The sequence below is a fragment of the Pan troglodytes genome, chromosome 1 (assembly GCF_028858775.2).
Source record: "Pan troglodytes isolate AG18354 chromosome 1, NHGRI_mPanTro3-v2.0_pri, whole genome shotgun sequence".
Taxonomy (NCBI): Eukaryota; Metazoa; Chordata; class Mammalia; order Primates; family Hominidae; genus Pan; species Pan troglodytes.
The window spans coordinates 193,142,829-193,163,911 of NC_072398.2; the positions used below are offsets into that span (position 1 = coordinate 193,142,829).

At 43.3% G+C, this 21,083-nt stretch overlaps 1 protein-coding gene across 5 annotated transcripts in view; it reads left to right on the top strand.

Annotated features, from left to right (window-relative positions):
• The window catches only part of MTF1 (metal regulatory transcription factor 1), a 47,039-nt gene that overhangs the window by 12,404 nt on the left and 13,552 nt on the right, over positions 1-21,083 (top strand). For all 5 annotated transcript variants that reach the window (XR_010158217.1, XR_010158223.1, XM_009453047.5 and 2 more), the window contains 5 exon segments: positions 7,297-7,535; positions 8,691-8,822; positions 11,724-11,797; positions 13,401-13,537; positions 16,301-16,378. Coding sequence is in view for 3 of the 5 variants with exons in the window: in XM_009453047.5 (XP_009451322.1) it covers positions 7,297-7,535; positions 8,691-8,822; positions 11,724-11,797; positions 13,401-13,537; positions 16,301-16,378 (660 nt within the window). In the remaining 2 variants the exon portion in view is untranslated.

Genomic DNA, 21,083 nt, shown 5'->3' on the forward strand with positions numbered 1-21,083 from the left:
ATGTTATGGGCTTTAATATAGTTTTGTATTTAATTTTCTTAGCAATCCTATAACATAGATACTATTAGCCCCCATTTTACAGATGACAGACTGACACTTAGAAACACACAACTAGCAACTGGTAGAACCGAGATTTGAACTGAGGACTTTCTGGATGCCAAAGCCTATGCTTTCTACCATCACACACCACTTTTGCAAAGATACAAGAATCAGGTATTGAGACGTGTTGGCTGTGAAAAGGGCTAAGAAATGAAGGGACAGCAGTACTTGTTCTGTAAGGGTAAAGGTTTGAGGTGTGGGGAACAGCTGGATGAAGTCAGCTCTCATGGTGGGGGATGGGAGGCCTGTCGAAATGAGATCTTCAGGGTTCTTATATTTCTGAGCTTTTTGGTTGTCCATTATGGAGAAGAAATGATACCAGTGCCGGTGTGGGGAATGGAGTCGGACACAGAGAGGGAAGGGAAGTCACTAGTGATGGGGAGGAAAAGGCAGTTTCTATAGCCATAACAGCCAGGCCAGTCATTTATTTATGAGAATGTTCATGTGCTAGGTGCCCAGAAGCAGGAACTCTCTTGTGGAATAGGGGGCTGTAAATGTGTGTAAAATCTGCTTCTCACTTTCACTTTCTTTTCCTCCAGGAAAAACCCAGCCTTTTTTCTTTTTTCTTTCTTTCCACAGGTGTTGACTTTTTTCTTTTTCTAATTTTTTTAAATTTTTGCCTTCTGGGGTCACAGTGTTTTATTTTCTCACTTTTGCATATCCCATTCACCTTTCTTCTCTGATTCTGTTACCTTAACAAGGCAGTCATCTTTGTTAAATATTTCTGTATTCTAGAACTGCTCAGAACACTTTGTAAATCAGCATCAATTCTCTGAAAGCTCCTACTTTGTGCCCATTACTAGCATGAGATGCTATCCTCAGTGCACCTAACCTGTGCTCCCTCCATGTTCCCTAACAGGGTAATCGACAGCTGTTTGAGGCCACTCAGGAAGATTAAAGTTATGCTTAGAGCCTGAAGCTCTTTTGGAGGAAAGCTTTTTTTTTTTTTTTTTTTTTTAAATGGGGTCTCACTCCATCACCCAGCTGCTCATGTCTTTAAATTCAGGTTGGGGATCACCACCTTCAAGAAGCCTTTCTAAGGTCATTGAAGTCTAAGTTAGATGTTTCTTTGGTATATTCCCATAGTATGCTGAATATCTGTTATCAGTAAAACTTCTCAAACCATGTTGTTCTTGTCTGATTCTCCTTTTGACTTTGAGCTCTTTGAGAGTAGGGACAATTTTTTTTATGTATTCCTAGCACCCAGGACAGTATAATTTCTGGAACATAATTTTTAGGATGTATGAATGATAAACCTTAGTTGTATTGAAATGTTCCAAATGTTGCAATACCTCCTGTATGTAACCATGAAAACCTACACGTTTTTGCAACTTCCTGCTCTGATCCAGTTTGAGGAGGTTTAGTTTTCCCTTTTTGTGAAATTTTGTGCTATTTTAAAATGATTCTGAAAGACACAGAATAGTGACTTCTTCTTCTCCCTCCAAATGAGGCAAGAGATTACTCATTTATTCAGCATTTTATGGGGGGAGCACGCATTTGCTTTGACAGTCAACTGTCTCCCCCACTTTTAAATACAAATATTTTCAGGCTGGGTGTGGTGGCTCCTACCTGTAATTCCAACACTTTGGGAGGCTGAGGTGAGAAATTTATTTGAGGCCAGGAGTTCCCGACCAGCCTGGCCTAACATAGTGAGACCCCATCTCTACAAAAAATACAAAAATTAGCCAGGCGTGGTGGTACATACCTATAGTCCCAGTTACTCAAGAGGCTGAAATAGACTGCTTGAGCCCAGGAGGTTGAGGCTGTAGTGAGCTGAGATCATGCCACTGCATTCAGCCTAGGTGACAGAGAGAAACTCCATCTATTCAATCAGTCAATCTGTCAATCAATCAATAAAAATCAAACAAATACTTTCCCCAATCTGCGTCTTTTTCTAACTTGCTATCTGCCCCCTCCCCTCTCTTCCTCTCCTCAGCCAAATTTCTGGAAAGTGTAGTTGATATTCATTGTCTCACTTTCTCACTTCTGTTCCTACCATTCCAGTGAAGCTGGTTGTGCTGAGGCAATTATGACTTTGTGAGTCAGCTAAATCCAAGAGGTGTTTTATCAATCATCTGTGTTACATTTGACCTACTTGACCATTCTCCTTGAAACTATTCCTTTGTCACATGTCACTTGTAGTCCTTGTCACTACCTTTTCAGTCCCACTGGTTTTGTTCATTTGTTCATTCATTCAAAAAATATAAATCAAGCGCCACTTCTGCGCAATGCTAGTCCCAGAAGTTGTGTCAGTGAACAGGATAAACGTAGTCCTTGCTCTCATGGAGCTTACAGTCCAGCCGGGAAGTAGCTATTCACTCATTTAATTGGACAAATATTTATTTAGTGCCTGTTGTTTTTCAGATACTGTTGTGCCTAGCCATGAAACATAATGATGTAAATGGTTTAATCATGTAATTATTGCATCTTAATTTTATCATGTGCTTTACAGGAAGCTCTGAAAACCTATAATTAGGATACCTATTCTAGTCTGGGATAGAAGTAAGGGTCAGTCAGGAAGAGTTCCTAGAGGAAGGGTCATTTAGTGGAGGCTTGAATTGTGCAAATGAAAAAACATGAATGGGAGTAGAGTTTGGCAGGGCAGGGAGACAGGAGGGGGTAGTTAATTATTTATTGCAGTTACTTATAAAGTTAACAAAAGCTGTAGCATCTTAAGAGTGAAATTCTGCTCTTATCATTCAGCATTGTTGTAAGCTTTATGATTGAGACATGCAGACTCCTTTATCCCAGCATCCACAGTCCCATTTCTCCTTAGTGGTGAGTGATCATTTTCAGTTCTCTATCTGGCAGCACAAAGGAGGTTTTTAGTCTTGATGGGAAGTCAGAATATATGCATGAGACAATAATTAACAGTATAAACTAAGTGTCAAATGAGTGGTATAGTAAGTATTACTGGCATTTAGAGAAGGGCACTGTCATGTAGACATGGAATGATGGTGAAGGAGCGTGTAGTTCCTGAGGCTTGCGTTAAAGGAAGAGAAGGACTCAGAAAAGCGGAGAAGGAAGGAACTAGGCATTTCCAGTGGAGAAGAAGGAGAGAACGAAGTCAGGGAAGTAGGAATTCAGTTTTGCAAATGGGTAAGAGTGTACTGTTGCTTATAGGCCTAGACAGAGTCTTCTGTTTGGCTGCTTACCGAGTAATGTGATAGAAGACAGAAGCAGCCCTGGAAAGATCTTTGAATGTTAGGCTAAGGAATTGGGACTTTATCATTTGAGCAGAGAGATGGAATGTGTGGAAAACTGTTTTAGACTTAATCTGGAAACAAATGACTGCAAAACTAGGTCCTGAGACAGGAGAAGAATGCCTGGATTAGTGATTCAATAAGGAATTCAGTTTAACAAATATTTATGGAGCTTCTGTGTGGCAGTGGAAAGAGAACACAATGAACAGGTGAGAGCACTTGACTAAGGAACCTAAAGACTTGTGCAAGATCAGATGGGGGTTGGATGGATGGGGGAGGGGTGGGAGGGGAGACAGGAGGAGTAGGGGCCCTCCCTACTACCCTACCACCACAGGTTTCAGAGGTTAGCATACTGTGGCCTACAGGCCAAATCCATCCAGTTACTTGTTTTTGCAAAGCCCTTGAGCCTAAGAATGGTTTTTACATTTTTAGATGATTTTTTTAAATCATAAGAGTATATCATGGTATATGAAATTCAAATTTTAGTGTCCATAAATAATGTTTTTGAAACAGAGCCTTGCTGGTTCATTTACGTATTGTCTGTTGCTACTTTAACATGCAGAGGTGACTAGTGACACAGACCATAAGGCCCACAAAGCCTAAACTATTTTTTATTTAGCCCTTTACAGAAAACTTTGTCCATCCTTGAGTCACACTCATCCTTATCTCAAATCTCTTCTCTGAAACTAAATGTCCCTCTCCTACCTGAGGCTTTCCCCTCCTCCCAGGCTTTTAAATCTTTCTCTTCTTTATTTTCCTCCTTAAATCCTCAACTTCTCCTTCTTCAGGACTTTTCTGCCTCCAAATATGTTCAAGAACTGACTTACTTTAAAAAAAAAAACCAGGCCAGGCGTGGTGGCTTAACCCTGTAGTCCTATTGCTTTGGGGTGCCGAGGCAGGAGGACTGCTTGGGGCCAGGAGTTCCAGACCAACCTGGGCAACATAGCAAAACATTTAAAAATTAGCTGGGTGTGGTGGCATATGCCTGTAGTCCCAGCTACTATGGAAGATGAGGAGGGAGGGTCACTTGAGCCCAGGAGTTTGAAGTTACAGTGAGCTGTGAATACACCACTGCACTCTAGCCTGGGCAACAAAGACCCTGTCTCTTAAAAACAAAAACAAAAAGACTTTATCAACTCAGGAGTTCACTTGTGCTGCCGTACTTCATCTCTAGCCTCTACCTCCACTTCACCTTTCATTTAGTCACCTGCATCCGGACCCTGACCCCAGTAGTCCGCTGAAACTAGTCTTGCTAAGTCATTAGTGAATTCCTAGCTGCTGGATCCAGTCACTTCCCCAGTCTTTATCTTCCTTGTTTTCTCTGACATTTAACATGTTGATCATGTTTCCTTGAGACCCTTTTTCCTTTAGCTCTGGTAACATCATTGTTCTTGGTTTCTCTGTCTCAAAAAAAAAAAAAAAAAAAATTATGTTGAACAAAAGTGCCAGAATTCAGTCTTCTGCTGCCAAGTCTAGTGCTTCTTCTACCGCATCAGTATAGATATGAGGATCTTTGGGAGATGAGAGACAAAATTTGGAATCCCTACACCTACACTTAGAGGTTAAGGGAAAGAAGTATCTCAGAGAAGGAGTTAAAGAGTGCCCCAAGGCATTACTATGTTGTGAAGGACAAGTTTTCAGACATTGAGGGTATCATCAATGAGATATGTTTGCGAATAGTCAAGGAAAATAGGGAAGGACGAAAGAGTTTGACTACCGGGAAGTTAAGAGAATAATTTCTTACAGTGAAACCATCTTGCCAGCTGGTTAAGAAATACATGGGCATTGATGGAAATGGTGTCAACTGCCATTTTTTAAATTTTTAAAAATTCTTTTTCTTTTTTTTCTTTCTTTTCTAAATCATCCAGCCCAAAATGTTATTGTTATTATTATTTTTTCTGTCATCTAGGCTGGAGTCTAGTGGTGTGATCACAGCTCACTGCAGCCTCAGCCTTCCAGGCTCAAGTGGATCTTCCCACCTCAGCCTCCTAAGTGCTGGGACTATAGGCATGTGCCACCACGCCTGGCTAACTTTTGTATTTTGGTATTTTCTTTATTAATATTTTTATTTCTATTATTGTTTATCTAGCTTTTTTCCCCCCTTTTTTTTCTTTTTTGAGGCCAGGTCTGGTTCTGTCTACCAAGCTGGAGTGCAGTAGCAATCATAGCTCACTGTAACCTTGAACTCCTGGGCTCAAGCAATCTTACCTCAGCTTCCCAAATAGCTGGAACTATAGGCATGTGTCACCATGCTCGGCTGATTTTGTGGTTTTGTTTGTTTTTGGTAGAGACAGGGTCTTGCTGTGTTGCCCAGGTTGTCTCAAACTCCTGGCCTCAAGTGATCCTCCTGCCTTGGCCTCCCAAAGTGATGGGATTACAAGCATGAGCCACCGCACCCTGCCTTCTTCTTCTTCTTTTCTTTTTTTAAACAGGCTCGATTCACTTTATTTTTCTTGTGTAAAACTCCTGTGTTATAGCCACAGTTGGAGCCTGGGTCCTCTGCACAGAGACTCTGGTGTGGGTCTTGATGAGGTGGTCAGTGAATTCCTGACAGGGAGACTTGGTGAATACAGTCTTTTTCCAGAGATCAGGGGTCAGTTAGCTATAGGTCTTAGAGGTGGCCTAAAGGGTGGCTTTGGTGAAGTTGTCCAGGGTAGCAGTGCAGCCCCTGGCAGAGGTATAGCAGTTGTCAATACCATCCATCAGCAGCCGTTTCCTGGGCATGGGCCAAGATGATGCCATTGCCTTGGGTGGGGTGGGGGAGGGATAAGGCGCACCAGCACAGAGCCACAGCAGCCTGTCACCTTGCAGGGGACGGCGTGGGGCTTGCTGATCTTGTTCCTCTAGTGGCCTCTCCAAACAGGAACAGTGGAGAGCTTGACCAGGATCATGGCCCCTTGGATGACATTGGCAACCTCCTTGGAGCACTGAACATCCAGACCGATGTGGCCACTGTAGTCCCCGATGGCCTTGAACCTGGTGTGCTGGCCAGCGCGGGTCTGCTTTTGCAGAGGTGTAGTCTTCAAAAGCTCATCCTCGAGAGGTGACCCCAGCAAAAAGTCAATGATCTCAGACTCCTTAATGGGCAGGGAGAAGAGCTAGACCTTCTCCAGGGACTTGATCTTCATGTCCTGGACCAGGCAGCCCAGCTTGGTGATGGGCATCCACTCCTTGTTCTCAGCCTTGCCTCTGAGAGCTCCATGGCCTCAGCCCGGGCTCCAGGCCAACCATAGCCATGACCCTGGCCCCAATATCCCTGCCAAACAAAGTCTCTGAGGAAGCTGCTGGGCCTCCCATTCCAGGCCCTCCACTGCACTAGAGTCATCTGCCATTTGATATTTGTCGGAGAAGCAGCTTTTTTTTTTTCTTAACCTTCTGCCATGAGGTGAAGAATTGACTCCCCTTTCAAGAAGTTTGATGGTGAAAGGAAACAAGAGGCTGGCAGTTTGAGAATTATCACATCACCAAATCTTCCAAGAAATTTGCAATATGTTGTTGTCATTTTGTAGGCTTGAAAATATGCAGTGGAAACAATCTAGGGAAATATGTTTGATGATTAAGTATGTAAATTTCCAGATGTTTTAAACTCAATTTAATATTGGTAATTCCAATCAAGTTGTAGTTCTGGAGGTCAGGGTGTTTAGTCAAGCCTTAAAACAAAGTTAAGATCTTATTTGAATACAGGTAGCTGTAACAGTATAGTGTACTTTTAGTGGATAGATGTATATAGAGTCTGAAAACATTCTTATGTTCATTTAGAATATTCATCTACATATAGACTTATTTCTTCCCCATAAATCATTATGTGTTGTCCAGGTATGATTTGATCAACAATAAGGTTTTTCCACTTTGCTGCTAGAGGCTGTTTTCTGTGTTTATGATGAAAACCCAGTTGTATTGTCCACAACATCTCTTGGGAGCTGAGCTCTGGGTGGGGGAGTTAAGCCCTGGGCAGCTCTTTTGTCCTGTTGATGAGGTATCTTCTGTCTGCCAGGTAAAGCGGTACCAATGTACCTTTGAGGGCTGTCCCCGCACCTACAGCACAGCAGGCAACCTGCGAACCCACCAGAAGACTCACCGAGGAGAGTACACCTTTGTCTGTAATCAAGAGGGCTGTGGCAAAGCCTTCCTTACCTCTTACAGCCTCAGGATCCACGTGCGAGTGCACACGAAGGAGAAGCCATTTGAGTGTGACGTGCAGGGCTGTGAGAAGGCATTCAACACACTGTACAGGTCAGTCTCGTCTCCAATGCTCTGCCAGCCTCTGACCTTGACCTTGTGACTGCAGAGCTCTTTCCCCTTGCAGAGGAGTTTTTTTCACTTTCAGGGCTTTAAAAGAGCGCAGCTCTGTTCAACTATGTAAAATTCATTTCTGCCAGATCTCAGAAAATGAAAGAAAAAAATTTAAAAATGCATTAGAGAAATCTGTTACTTAAAGATGGACATATCTTGGGCTGGTTAGAAGCGACAGTACATTTGTGTTTAGATTTGCATCTCATGGAGCAGCATTCTGGCCTGGGCATTTCAGTGCTTGGCATAGAGTACTATCTCCCCTTGGCTCAGGATCTTTGTACTAAGGCTTCTGTCCTACCTCAGCTTGAAGGACTTTTCTATCCTGAGAAATGGGGAGTGGCCTATTCAGTAGCCAATTCTCTTTTTCACGTTTGTATCAGGAGACTTAATAGTCTTCAGTATTGAGTATAAAGTAATAGAAATAACAATAGCTAACACTTAAAAATACTCACTGTGTGCTAGGCATGATTCCAAGTGCTAGTCCCCACAACAGCTGATAAGTAAATGGAAGCACAGAGGGGTTCTATAACTAGCTCAAGTTTCCCCATCCAAGCAGGATGTGGGGTCAGGATTTGAATCCCAGGAAGTCTGTCTCCAGAGTCACACTCATACCACTATGCTATTCTCTGCATTTCTTTTGGGGCAAAATATGTTGGATACTAATATGTTATGGGTATAGAATTCTTACGCACTTGATCCTGAAGCACATTAAGCTGGCATGGGGAGGCTCTGTAGAACTTTATGACAAAGGGAGGCCAGGCGCAGTGGCTCATGCCTGTTATCCCAGCACTTTGGGAGGCCGAGGCAGGCGGATCACCTGAGGTCAGGAGTTCGAGACCAGCCTGGCCAACCTGGTGAAACCCCGTTGTACTAAAAATACAAAAATTAGCCAGGCGTGGTTGTGGGCTCCCATAATCCCATCTACTTGGGAGGCTGAGGCAGGAGAATCGCTTGAACCCAGCAGGAGGAGGTTACAGTGAGCCGAGACTGCGCCATTGCACTCCAGCCTGGGCGACAAGAGCGAAACTCTGTCTCAGAAAAAAAAAAAAAAAAAGAATTTTATGACAAAGGGAATTTTTCTGGAATATTTTGCAGGCTGAAAGCACATCAGAGGCTTCACACAGGGAAAACGTTTAACTGTGAATCTGAAGGCTGCAGCAAATACTTCACCACACTCAGTGATCTGAGGAAGCACATTCGAACTCATACAGGGGAAAAGCCATTTCGGTAGGTCTTACTGTTTTCTATTTGTCACTGACCAGGTTTCAGGTGGGGGTCTTGATATACTCTGGAATTTTTCAAAAAAGAAAGAAAATTCCCTTTACTAGCTCTTGATTTAGCAGTGTTAGCTCACCCCAGGACAGCTATAACCAACCACTGCAGATTAGAGGGGTGCTGTTGGAGTCCAAGAACATCCTTACTCTGTGGATGATGGCCTTTCTGCCTCATTTTTTCCCATTTATTTCCAAGAAGCATTTGTTGAAACTCACTTATGTGGTGGGTACTTTTATTAGTGCTAGAGAAATACTCCGAAGCAGGCCTTCTTCTTAAGAACCTTTGTCTGGTGACAAAAAACCACAAATTTGTGGATAATATCTGAGGCTGCAAGATGGCCAAAGTGCCTTAAACCCAGAGGAGGGATACCTACCTAAGAATCAAGGAGGGAGGGAATGAGGAGACAAGAGAGGAAATGAGAGGTAGGGATGCTTAGCTTAGTGGTGCAGTTGTTACTTGTTCAAATTATTGCTTTGTAATATCTCGTGTGTATACACAAACATATAGGAGCATCCATTTTTATTCATATATGTCAACGTATGTATATCTAATAGATACATTTACTATAAACTTGAAGGAGGGACTTGGGTTATCTACTTTCTTCTCTGCTCATAGTATATAGCATGATTCCGGGCATTCAACAGGTATTCAAAATCAGCTTTGGGATGATTATATGACATTTTTAATGAGATAATCAGTTTGTAAGGATTTCCCCTAAATGTAATATAGATAGATGTATTGCCAAAAACTGCCCATAAACAATGTCTTTGAGGCCGGGCATGGCGGCTCATGCCTGTAATTCCAGCAATTTGGGAGGCTGAGGCAGGTGGATCATGTGAGGTTAGGAGTTTAAGACCAGCCTGGCCAACATGGTGAGACCACATCTCTACTAAAACTACAAAAATCAGCCAGGCGTGGTGTCACATGCCTATAGTCCCAGCTACTCTGGAGGCTGAGGCAGGAGAATTGCTGGAACCAGAGAGGCGGAGGTTGTGGTGAGCCAAGATTGTGCCATTGCACTCCAGCCTAGATGACAGAGTGAGACTCTGTCTCAAAAAAAATAAAAATAAAAATAAATAAACAATGTATTTGAATTTTGGCAGGGGATATTCAAGGCATTAGATATGCTACCTGTTCCTTCTTAAACCACTCGTTTTGTTAGGGTACTTAGAAATAAAAAGTCGTTAGAGACAGTCAACTCTTAGATGCCAATCAAATGGAATTGTGGGCTGGGCTTATGTCTGTAATCCCAGCGCTTTGGGAGACTGAGGTGGGAGGATCACTTGAGCCCAGGAGTTCGAGACCAGGTTGGGCAACATAGTGAGACCCTGACTCTACAGAAAATTTTAAAATTAGTTGGGAGTGGTGGCGCATGCGTGTGGTCCCAGCTATTTAGGAGGCTGAGGTGGGAAGATCGCTTGAGCCTGGGAGGTCAAGGCTGTAGTGAGCCATGGTCATGCCACTACACTCCAGCCTGAGCAACAGAGAGAGACCATGTCTCAGAAAAAAAAGGAATTGTGTTTTTAAGTTACAGATGCATTCCTGAGTCATGATCCCTTTAAGGGCAAGAGTAGTTAGATTGTAATTGGTTACTCTGCAGATGGATGCTGTGAAGCTTAGGTTATTCCCCGCCCCCCCGCCCCCCCCCCCCCCCCCCCCCGTAGGCTGCTGAGAGGACTCTGATTTCTATCCAGTCACATGCATTTATTTTTGTGATGATTAAAACTGCATTTTTCTTGAATATTCAATGAGACTTTAGACATGATGATGATTGTATGTAATTAAAAATGAAAATGCTTTAGAGAAGCTTTCTATTTAAAGAAATAAAATATTTTGGTTTATAAGAAAATGCATTCATTCATATAAGTAATTAAGGAATGTCTGCTATGTGCAGGAACTACAGAAAGAGCTACGTGGATCCTGTACTCAAGTAGTTTACACTCTAGGAGAGCAGATACCAGATGTATCCACAGAGAAAATAAGATTGGAAATGAGAGTTGCCATAAAAGAAATGTAAAGAAAAGCCTTAGGAGTTCTGAGGAGGGAAAGATTCCTTTTAGCTTTGGTTATCAAGACAGTAAAAGAGAAGGAAGTAGATCTCGACACACAAGATTATAGATAAGTTACTTGAGCCTATCTTCTGATTGATTTTGTTCTTTATGTTATATTGCAAGCCATGTACATATTTGAGAGCCACTTTGCTTACTCTTGATATTCCTAATGTTTCACTGGCAGATTTTTCATATGGACTGTCACTGTCAACAGAGGTCTGTTAAGTAATTCATCAAAAGACTTTTGTTGTCAGGGCTTTCAACATGGACCTTACCTGTAGGACAAGAAATACTTATCCTGGGCTCTCAGTTCTCTCTGATCCCAGATATGCCACCTTACTTTTTCAAGAACCTCTCATCATTCCCATCTCTAAAACCAGTGTCATTGATCTGATCTTAGTGTTCTGAATATTTGTTTTAGTTTCTATTTATAAGAGATGTTCAGAGGCCAGGCGCAGTGGTTCACGTCTGTAATCCCAGCACTTGGGAGGCCAAGGCGGGCGGATCACAAGGTCAGGAGATCGAGACCATCCTGGCTAACATGGTGAAACCTTGTCTCTACTAAAAATACAAAAAATTAGCTGGGCGTGGTGGTGGGCACCTGTAGTCCCAGCTACTCGGGAGGCTGAGGCAGGAGAATGGCATGAACCCGGGAGGTGGAGCTTGCAGTGAGCCAAGATTGCGCCACTGCACTCCAGCCTTGGGGACAGAGCGAGACTCGATCTCAAAAAAAAAAAAAAGATGTTCAGGATAAAGGTCTATTAGCTAATGACTCCTGTTTCTCTTTCCTTAACAAATTTAGGTGCGATCACGATGGCTGTGGAAAAGCATTTGCAGCAAGCCACCACCTTAAAACTCACGTTCGTACACATACTGGTGAGTTTAGGCCAATTTTTGTTTCATCAAGCCTGTAACTATCAATTTTCCATTGAGACCTGTAGAGCTAGGTGGATATACAGAGATATAGATCCTATATATCTTCAGGTGAGCCTAATTAGCTCAGCCTTACCTAGAATGTTTGGGTTTCTTTCAGAGGCGGACCTCAGGTATTCAACCTTAAGAGATGAAACCAATACAGAGACACTCTAAAAAAAAACAACCTGTGAGAAACAAATCTACTCTTTTTTTTTTTTTTTTTTTTGTATTTTTTTTTTTTCTTTTTTATTGATCATTCTTGGGTGTTTCTCGCAGAGGGGGATTTGGCAGGGTCACAGGACAATAGTGGAGGGAAGGTCAGCAGATAAACAAGTGAACAAAGTTCTCTGGTTTTCCTAGGCAGAGGACCCTGCGGCCTTCCGCAGTGTTTGTGTCCCTGGGTACTTGAGATTAAGGAGTGGTGATGACTCTTAACGAACATGCTGCCTTCAAGCATCTGTTTAACAAAGCACATCTTGCACCGCCCTTAATCCATTCAACCCTGAGTGGATACAGCACATGTTTCAGAGAGCACAGGGTTGGGGGTAAGGTCACCGATCAACAGGATCCCAAGGCAGAAGAATTTTTCTTAGTACAGAACAAAATGAAAAGTCTCCCATGTCTACCTCTTTCTGCACAGACACAGCGACCATCCGATTTCTCAATCTTTTCCCCACCTTTCCTCCCTTTCTATTCCACAAAACCGCCATTGTCTTCATGGCCCGTTCTCAATGAGCTGTTGAGTACACCTCCCAGATGGGGTGGTGGCCGGGCAGAGGAGCTCCTCACTTCCCAGTAGGGGCGGCCGGGCAGAAGCGCCCCTCACCTCCCGGACGGGGCAGCTGGCCGGGCGGGGGGCTGACCCCCCCCACCTCCCTCCCGGGCGGGGCGGCTGGCCGGGCGGGGGGCTGACCCCCCACCTCCCTCCCGGACAGGGCGGCTGGCCGGGCAGAGGGGCTCCTCACTTCCCAGTAGGGGCGGCCGGGCAGAGGCGCCCCTCACCTCCCTGACGGGGCGGCTGGCCCGGCGGGGGGCTGACCCCCCCACCTCCCTCCCGGAGGGGGTGGCTGGCCGGGCAGAGGGGCTCCTCACTTCCCGGTAGGGGCGGCCGGGCAGAGGCGCCCCTCACCTCCCGGACAGGGCGGCTGGCCGGGCGGGGGGCTGATCCCCCCACCTCCCTCCCGGACGGGGCGGCTGGCCCGGCGGGGGGCTGACCCCCCCACCTCCCTCCCGGACGGGGCGGCTGGCCGGGCGGGGGGCTGACCCCCCACCTCCCTCCCGGACGGGGCGGCTGGCCGGGCGGGGGGCTGACCCCCCACCTCCCTCCCGGACGGGGCGGCTAACAAATCTACTCTTTAAACTTCCCAGCGGTAGGCATTCCCAATGCTTTGCTCAGCATTGAGTTTGAGGACTGAGATGATTAATGTGTAATTTATTGAACTTTTAACAACTGTTACCCAAACTCTCTTAAAAATACTTACTTACCTCTATTAGGGAAAGGTAGATTTCTTAATCCAGTGAAATGACTTTATGGTAAATTAACACTACTTTGTTATTCTTGCAGGTGAAAGACCCTTCTTCTGCCCCAGTAATGGCTGTGAGAAAACATTCAGCACTCAATACAGTCTCAAAAGTCACATGAAAGGTCATGATAACAAAGGACACTCATACAATGCACTTCCACAACACAATGGATCAGAGGTGTGTAGTGTTTTTGTCTCTTGATCTGGGTACCACAGAACTTCAACAGTTGTTTGTGTATCACAATCAAAGGTTAAAATGTCTTCTCTGTATATCTGTTAGTGAGCGGGAAGAAGTCAGGGTCAAGATCAGTGTCTTGACTTGTGTATTTAACCACCTACTCGACGTCTTCACCCAGATATCATCTACTCTTGTCAAACTTAACATGTCCAAACCTGTTCTTCCTGCAGTCTTCCTCGTCTTGGTAAATGGCGGCTCTGGTTTTCTAGTGGCAAAGGCCAAAAATCTTATAGTCATTCTTGACTCTTTTTTCCCTCACACTCCACATCCGCCAGCAAAGTCTGCCAGCTCATCCTTGATAATTTATCTAGAATCCCATCACTTCTTCTGATTACTTTATTCAGTCTACTGTTGTCTTTTTGCCTGGATTATTGCAATGACCTGTTAAGTGAGCTTCTTAGGACCTTTTCCCTCTCTTCTGTCCACTCCACAATAGACTGTCCTACATATATCAGCCAGAGTGATCTTTCTGAACCATAAAGCAGATAATGTCTGTCCTCTGCTGATAACCCACAGTAGCTTTTTAAATTTTTATTTTATAGATTTTTAAAAATTATTTTAATGGAGATAAGGTCCAAGCAGTCTTTCCCTTCCCCCACCCCCGCCGCCCCCACCCCCTGTCTCAGCCTCCCAAAGTGCTGGGATTACAGGCATGAGCCACCCCACCTGGCCTCCAGTAGCTTCCTGTATCACTTGAAGTAAAAGTCAGTCTTTATAGTAGGCTATAGCGCCCTACACATTCTGGCCTGGTTGCTTCTCTGATCTCATCTACCTCGCTTTTATTTTTGTTTTATTTTATTTTATTTGAAACAGGGTCTTGCTCTGTCCTGTAGGCTGGAGTGTAGTGGTGCAATCTCTGCTCACTGTGACCTCCACCTCCCTGGCTCAGGGATCCTCCCAACTAGCTGGGACCACAGGCATGCACCACCACACCCGGGTTTTTTTTGTGTTTTTAGTAAAGATGTGGTCTTCACCATGTTGCCTGGGCCGGTCTTGCACTCCTAAGCTTAAGTGATCTGTCTGCCTTGGCCTCCCAAAGTACCGGGATTACAGATGTGAGCCACTGTGCCCTGCCTACTTTTCTTCCTCTCACTTCAGCCATATGGTCCTCTTTGTGGTTTCTTGAACCAAGGAGTGTCCACTCCTGCCCCTAGGCCTTTATACTTGCTGTACCCTCTGCTTGGAACATCTTCTCTAGATATGTGCATGGTTGATACCCTCTTTCCTTCACTCTCTACTCAAATGCCACTTACCTAAAAGGGCTTCCCTAACCACCCAATAAAAGAGCAACTCCTATCCCAGAGTTCCCTACTGCCCTTACTCTCCATAACACTTATCCTCTCGCACATTGTATATTTATTTGTTTTTTGTCCTCTCTGCTAGAACGTAAGCTCTACGTGGGGAGGAGTTTAGTTTGTTCATTAATGTATCCCTGGGTCTGGAACAATGTCTAATACATAGTAGATGCATTATGAATGTTTGTTGAGTGTGTGCATGAATAGGAGCATCTGAGGTAAGCAGGGCTACCACCTAAAGTGTGAATTGTGACTGGCATTCTGGGACTCCAGAGTTCACTTAGCCTGGGCAGTGGAATTTGAATTCTAAATCCCCAGTACCACTCTGAGTAAGGAGCCTTTCAGTGCCCATGTGGGAAACACAGTGGTGGAAGGACCATTGACTTTTCAGTCAGAAGCACTGGATTTGTCTTCTGCTAATTAGCTGTGTGTTTTGGGGCACTTGATTCCTACTGTCTGAGCATCAGTTTTCTGATATTTAAAATGGGAATATAAGTTTGTGGCAATTTGTTACAAAAAGAATAAAAAATGGGGATATAGAGTAATACTTCCAAGGTTTATATGAATGGCAAATGAGGTCATGTGAAATCACTGTAAATGATGAGACCAGGTATACAGATAGTATTAATTTCACATTATTATAGGTTTGTTACTTTGGAGCCTTAGTCATAAGATAATGTTAAAACTCTTTATTATTATTATTATTATTATTTTTTTTTTTTTTTGAGACAGAGTCTCACTCTTGTCGCCCAGGCTGGAGTGCAGTGGCGTGATCTTGGCTCCCTGCAACCTCTGCCGCCCAGGTTCAAGTGATTCTCCTGCCTCAGCCTCCCGAGTAGCTGGGATTACAGGCACACACCACCGCGCCTAGCTAATTTTTGTATTTTTAGTAGAGATGGGGTTTCACTGTGTTGGCCAGGCTGGTCTCGAATTCCTGACCTTGTGACCCACCCGCCTCAGACTCCCAAATTGCTGGGATTACAGGCGTGAGCCACCACGCCCAGCCTCTAAAACTCTTTATTAATCATTTTTAAGAAATGTAAGATATTCTTCTAAGAATATCAGGATTTTTAAAAATTAACTAATTCACGGGGTGGGGCAGGGGAGGGATAGCATTAGGAGATATACTTAATGTAAATGATGAGTTAATGGGTGCAGCGCGCCAGCATAGTACATGTATACATAATGTAACAAACCTGCACATTGTGCACATGTACCCTAGAACTTAAAAGTATAATTTTAAAAAAATTAATTCATTTAGCCCTTGCTTTGGTTGGCTTATACTTCTTCAGATAATACATGTAGACATGTGGAACATTAGGGACTTTGTAATCAAATGTTTTGTTACATGATATGCCACTGTAAATCCTGATTTTTGTTACTCAATTGAATTTTTTCTCTTTCACAGGATACAAATCACTCACTTTGTCTAAGTGACTTGAGCCTTCTGTCCACAGATTCTGAATTGCGAGAAAATTCCAGTACGGTAAGTGTACCTGTAATACCAGTGCCAGAAAAATAAGGGCAAGAATTAAGCACTCCTTTTGGTGGGAAAATTGAGGCAGGCCAGTCTTTGAAGTTTTCTAAATTTAATTGTGTTTAATTACTGACCATGTAGGATTTTTTCTTCTTCTGATAAGAGTTCTATTAGAGCCTGTTCTCTCTGATGCCTGATTCCTTTTGATGCAGGTCACTCACTCGGTAACCTGGCCCCAGAAAATTTCTTTTTTTTACTCATTTAGCAAATATTTATTGACCAGGCACTGTGCCAGTACTGAGCTTATAGTAGTTAAAAATGTTGGTATAGTTTGTCCTTGAGGAACTTAAAGTCTAGTACTGTAAGACATAACCAGAATTCTAGTTTCTGGACTTTCTCAAATCCTATCTATATGACCTGGCTTGGTCTTTTCCTTTTTAATTTTAATTTTATTTATTTATTTTTTTCTGTGCAATGGGGAGAGAAAAATTTCCCTTCTTTAAGTTTATTAGCTTTTTGAAGAAAACCTCTTACACATATACAGGCCTCTATCTGCTAAAGGACAAGCCCACTTTATCTTAATCTGATTGCTTTGATTCAAGCTGTTAGGAAATTTGACTGCCATTCCCATGGCTCCATGATGCAACTTACAAACCAATGCATTGAGTCTGAGCTTATGCAGCCTCCTCCATGTTGAACATGAGAGTTTTATAGTATTGCTAACACTAATTTTGAGTTTGGGTTTTTTGTTGTCGTTTTTCCTGGTAAATAAATATAGCATAGGCTAGATTTTCTGTGATTATGTGCATAATGAATAAATATGATGGGAAGTATTTGAACAGAGACTGAATGATTCAGGAATGCTGTGAAAAAGTGGTTAGTGGAGTCAGTTACAGCACTTCTGAAGTTGTAGGTTCTTGGGCCTCCCCCGAAGCCTGCTGAGTCAGCTTGTCTGACCGTGGCATCTGAACCTGCATTTTTATGTAAGCACGACAAGGCCTAATTCTCCTTCTGGTAGTGGCAGAGTTGCTCTTATGAGACCAACTCTCCCGCAGAAAACAGCTAAAAATTCTAGACAAAATATAAAAAACAACTGTGGAAAGGCACTGGTGAGCAACCAATAGCAAGCAGAGGTAACTTTGGAAGAAGGGATTGCTTGGAAGATGGTAAAGGCACTGGGTAGGCTTGCAAGTTTTATGGCTTATCCACCTTGGGCAAGCCCCAGTTGGCACCCAGCGAGGCAGCCAAACTTATAAAAACTCAATCTTACTGGCTTGAATAACCAGAGGACAGAGTTCAGGGTGGCCACAGCACCTGGAAAGTGAAGGCAGGTAGCCTGGAAAGGAAAGAGTCACTAAGGGGGAGCCCCAAGTTCTGTGTATAAACTCTCTCCGAATCTCTGGCTGACCCCTGCGCCATGGATGTGTGGGATAGGCTCTAAGCAGCCCAGCCAAGGCTAAAGATCTACACAAAGATCATAGCTGCATCCACTGCAAGGGAGATGAAGTTAATGGAATATTCAGACAAACAAGTCAACACACTTCCAAGAAGTGTAACAGAGTCCAGAGTCTCTAAAATATATCATTTGTAGTGTTCAGAGCAATCCCAAATTAGTAAACACGTGAAGAAACAGGAAAACATGATCCCTCCACTAGAGAAAAGGTAATCTGTGGAGATGGACCCCAAGATGACCCATCTAATGTTAAAATTAACAGACAAGGATTTTTTTTATTTTTATTTTTTTATGGGACAAGGATTTTTAAGAGCTATTATATGCTCAAGGACATAAAGGAATATGCTTGTAATGATTGAACAAATAGGAAATCTCAGCAGAGGAATAGAAACCATAAAAAGTGTACCAAATGGAAATCTAAAACGGAAAAATATAGCTGAAATAATTCACTGGATGGGGCTTAACAGCAGATTGGAAATGACAGAAGAATCAGTTGAGTTGAAGATCAATCAATAGAAATGAATCAAACTAAAGAGCAAAGAGAAAAAGATTAAATGGGTACATCACATGATTTTTATGCATATTCCTATTTTACAACTAATGTTCTAAAAGAAATTTCTGCACTGGGTGGTCTAGATGCCCTCAAAGCTACCCAGCCTAAGATTTCTAGGAATAATATCCCTTTAACATGTAACTGTGTTAAATAGCTTAGGAGTCTTTTCTCTGGCCAAGACTATGACATACGACTAACGAGCTTTCTGGAGCCCTAGGGTCACCAGGAAAATACCCTGGCATAAGGGGACACCAAGTACTTATGAAAAAGGGAAGCCTTTCCTATCACAATTTATATAATCAAGAGAGAGAAGCACTATCCCTTGGGGTTTAATTATAGATCATGCTCCTGGTACCCAGTGTTTATCTCAGATGTGGAAATTGATTTTAGCCTTTCAAACTAAGGCCACAATTCCTTGAAGCAATAGGATTAATTTTTCTTTTTTCTTTTTTCTTTTTTGAGACAGAGTCTCGCTCTGTCGCCCAGGCTGGAGTGCAGTAGCGCGATCTCGCCTCACTACAAGCTCCACCTCCTGGGTTCACGCCATTCTCCTGCCTCAGCCTCCCCAGTAGCTGGGACTACAGGCGCCCGCCACCATGCCTGGCTAATTTTTGTTGTATTTTTTAGTAGAGACAGGGTTTCACCATGCTAGCCAGGATGGTCTCGATCTCCTGACCTCGTGATCCGCCCGCCTTGGACTCCCAAAGTGCTGGGATTACAGGTGTGAGCCGCCGCGCCCGGCCAGGATTAAATTTTCTTTGCTTGAAAAAAAAATTAGGGACATGTGCAGTGGTTCATGCCTGTAATCCCAGCACTTTGGGAAGCAGAGGTGGGTGGATGGCTTGAGCCCAGGAGTTTGAGACCAGTCTGGGCAACACAGTGAGACCTCATTTCTAGTAAAAATAAAATATTAGCTGGGTGTGGTGGTGGTATTTTCTAATAAAAATATTTTTTTTAATAGAGACCTCATCTCTAGTAAAAATAAAATATTAGCTGGTGTTGTCCCAGCTATCTGGGAGGCTGAGGCAAGAGGATTGTTTGAGCCCTGGAGTGAGCCATGATCACACCACTGCATTCCAGCCTGGGCAACAGAGCAAGACCCTGTCTCAAAAAAAAAAAAAAGAAAAAAAAGAGAGAATCAGGACTTGTTAAAATCAAATAGTAAATTTATATGAGATAATGATTTTATGGGTTTCTCAGCAGCCATATGTATGCATATCCTAGAAATGAACTTTGGTTTGCTCAGATCTTTTGTTAGAGGAGAGTTGAAGGTGCTAGGGAATGGCCTTCTCGAAGCCTTTTGGCTGCTCAGCTCCAGGATCCATCCTGGTCCCAGACAGCTACCTGTATTCTCCTCTTCTTTGCCCTTTGCTCTTTGCTCCTTGCTCCAGGCCTGGAAAGCTCAGCCTGTTCTTGTCTTCTCTACTTGTGAAAGTTGTTCCTACCCACTTTGCTCCCAGCGTTTTTGCCCTGAAGCTTGGCAGGGGCTTCAGCATTTTCCTTTTTTTAAATTTTAACAAGCTTTTTATTGAGGTACAATATACATACAGAAAAGCACATGTATTATAAAGGTACAGCTTGATGAATCATCACAATTCGTCACACCCATGTAACCAGCACCCCAGTCAAAAAGAACATTCCCAGCCAGGCGTGGTATCCAACACTTTGGGAGGCTGAGGTAGGCGGATCACCTGAGGTCAGGAGTTTGAGACCAGCCTGGCCAACATGGCTAAACTCCGTCTCTACTAAAAATACAAAAATTAGCCGGGTGTGGTGGCGGGCGCCTGTAATCCCAGCTACTCGGGAAGCTGAGGCAGGAGAATCACTTGAACCGTGGAGGCAGAGGTTGCAGTGAGCTGAAATCGTGCCATTGCACTCCAGTCTGGGTGACAAGAGCGAAACTCTGTCTCAAAACAAAAGAAAACAAACAAAATAACATTCCCAGCACCCCAGAGGGCCCCCCCTCACATACCCCCAAAAGCCATGATCTCTCCCTGCAGACAACCACTATTCTGATTTACAACTAAGATTAGTTTTTCCTGTTTTTTTTTTTTTAATGCTTTTATGATTGGAATCATATACTTGTTTATGTGTGGCTTTTCTTCTCATAACATTATGTTTAAGAAATTAAGCCATATTATTACATACAGTTACAGGTCATTCATTCTTCTTGTTGAACAATATTACACTAAGTGAATATACCACAATACACTAAATGAATATACCAATATTTGTTCTTTTTCCTGTTGGGCCTTTGGGTAGTTTCCAGTTTGGAGCCATTATGAATAGTGCTGCTGTGAACATTTTTGTACATATGTTTTGGAGGCACACAAGCCCATTCCTTTTCTTTTCCCTAGTATTATTGAGGTATTAGGTTGGTCAAAAGTAATTGCCATTGAAAGTAATGGCAAAAACTGCAAATACTTTTGCACCAACCTAATATCATTGACAAATATAGCTCATTCGTTTTTAATTATGTTACTACCTATAATGATTTATAAACAGAACAAAAGTAATAACTATGGCTGGTCGTGGTGGCTCACGCCTGTAATCCCAGCACTTTGGGAGGCCGAGGAGGGTGGATCACGCCTGTAATCCCAGCACTTTGGGAGGCCGAGGCGGGTGGATCACGAAGTCAGAAGATCAAGACCATTTTGGCTAACACGGTGAAACCCCATCTCTACTAAAAATACAAAAAACAAAATTAG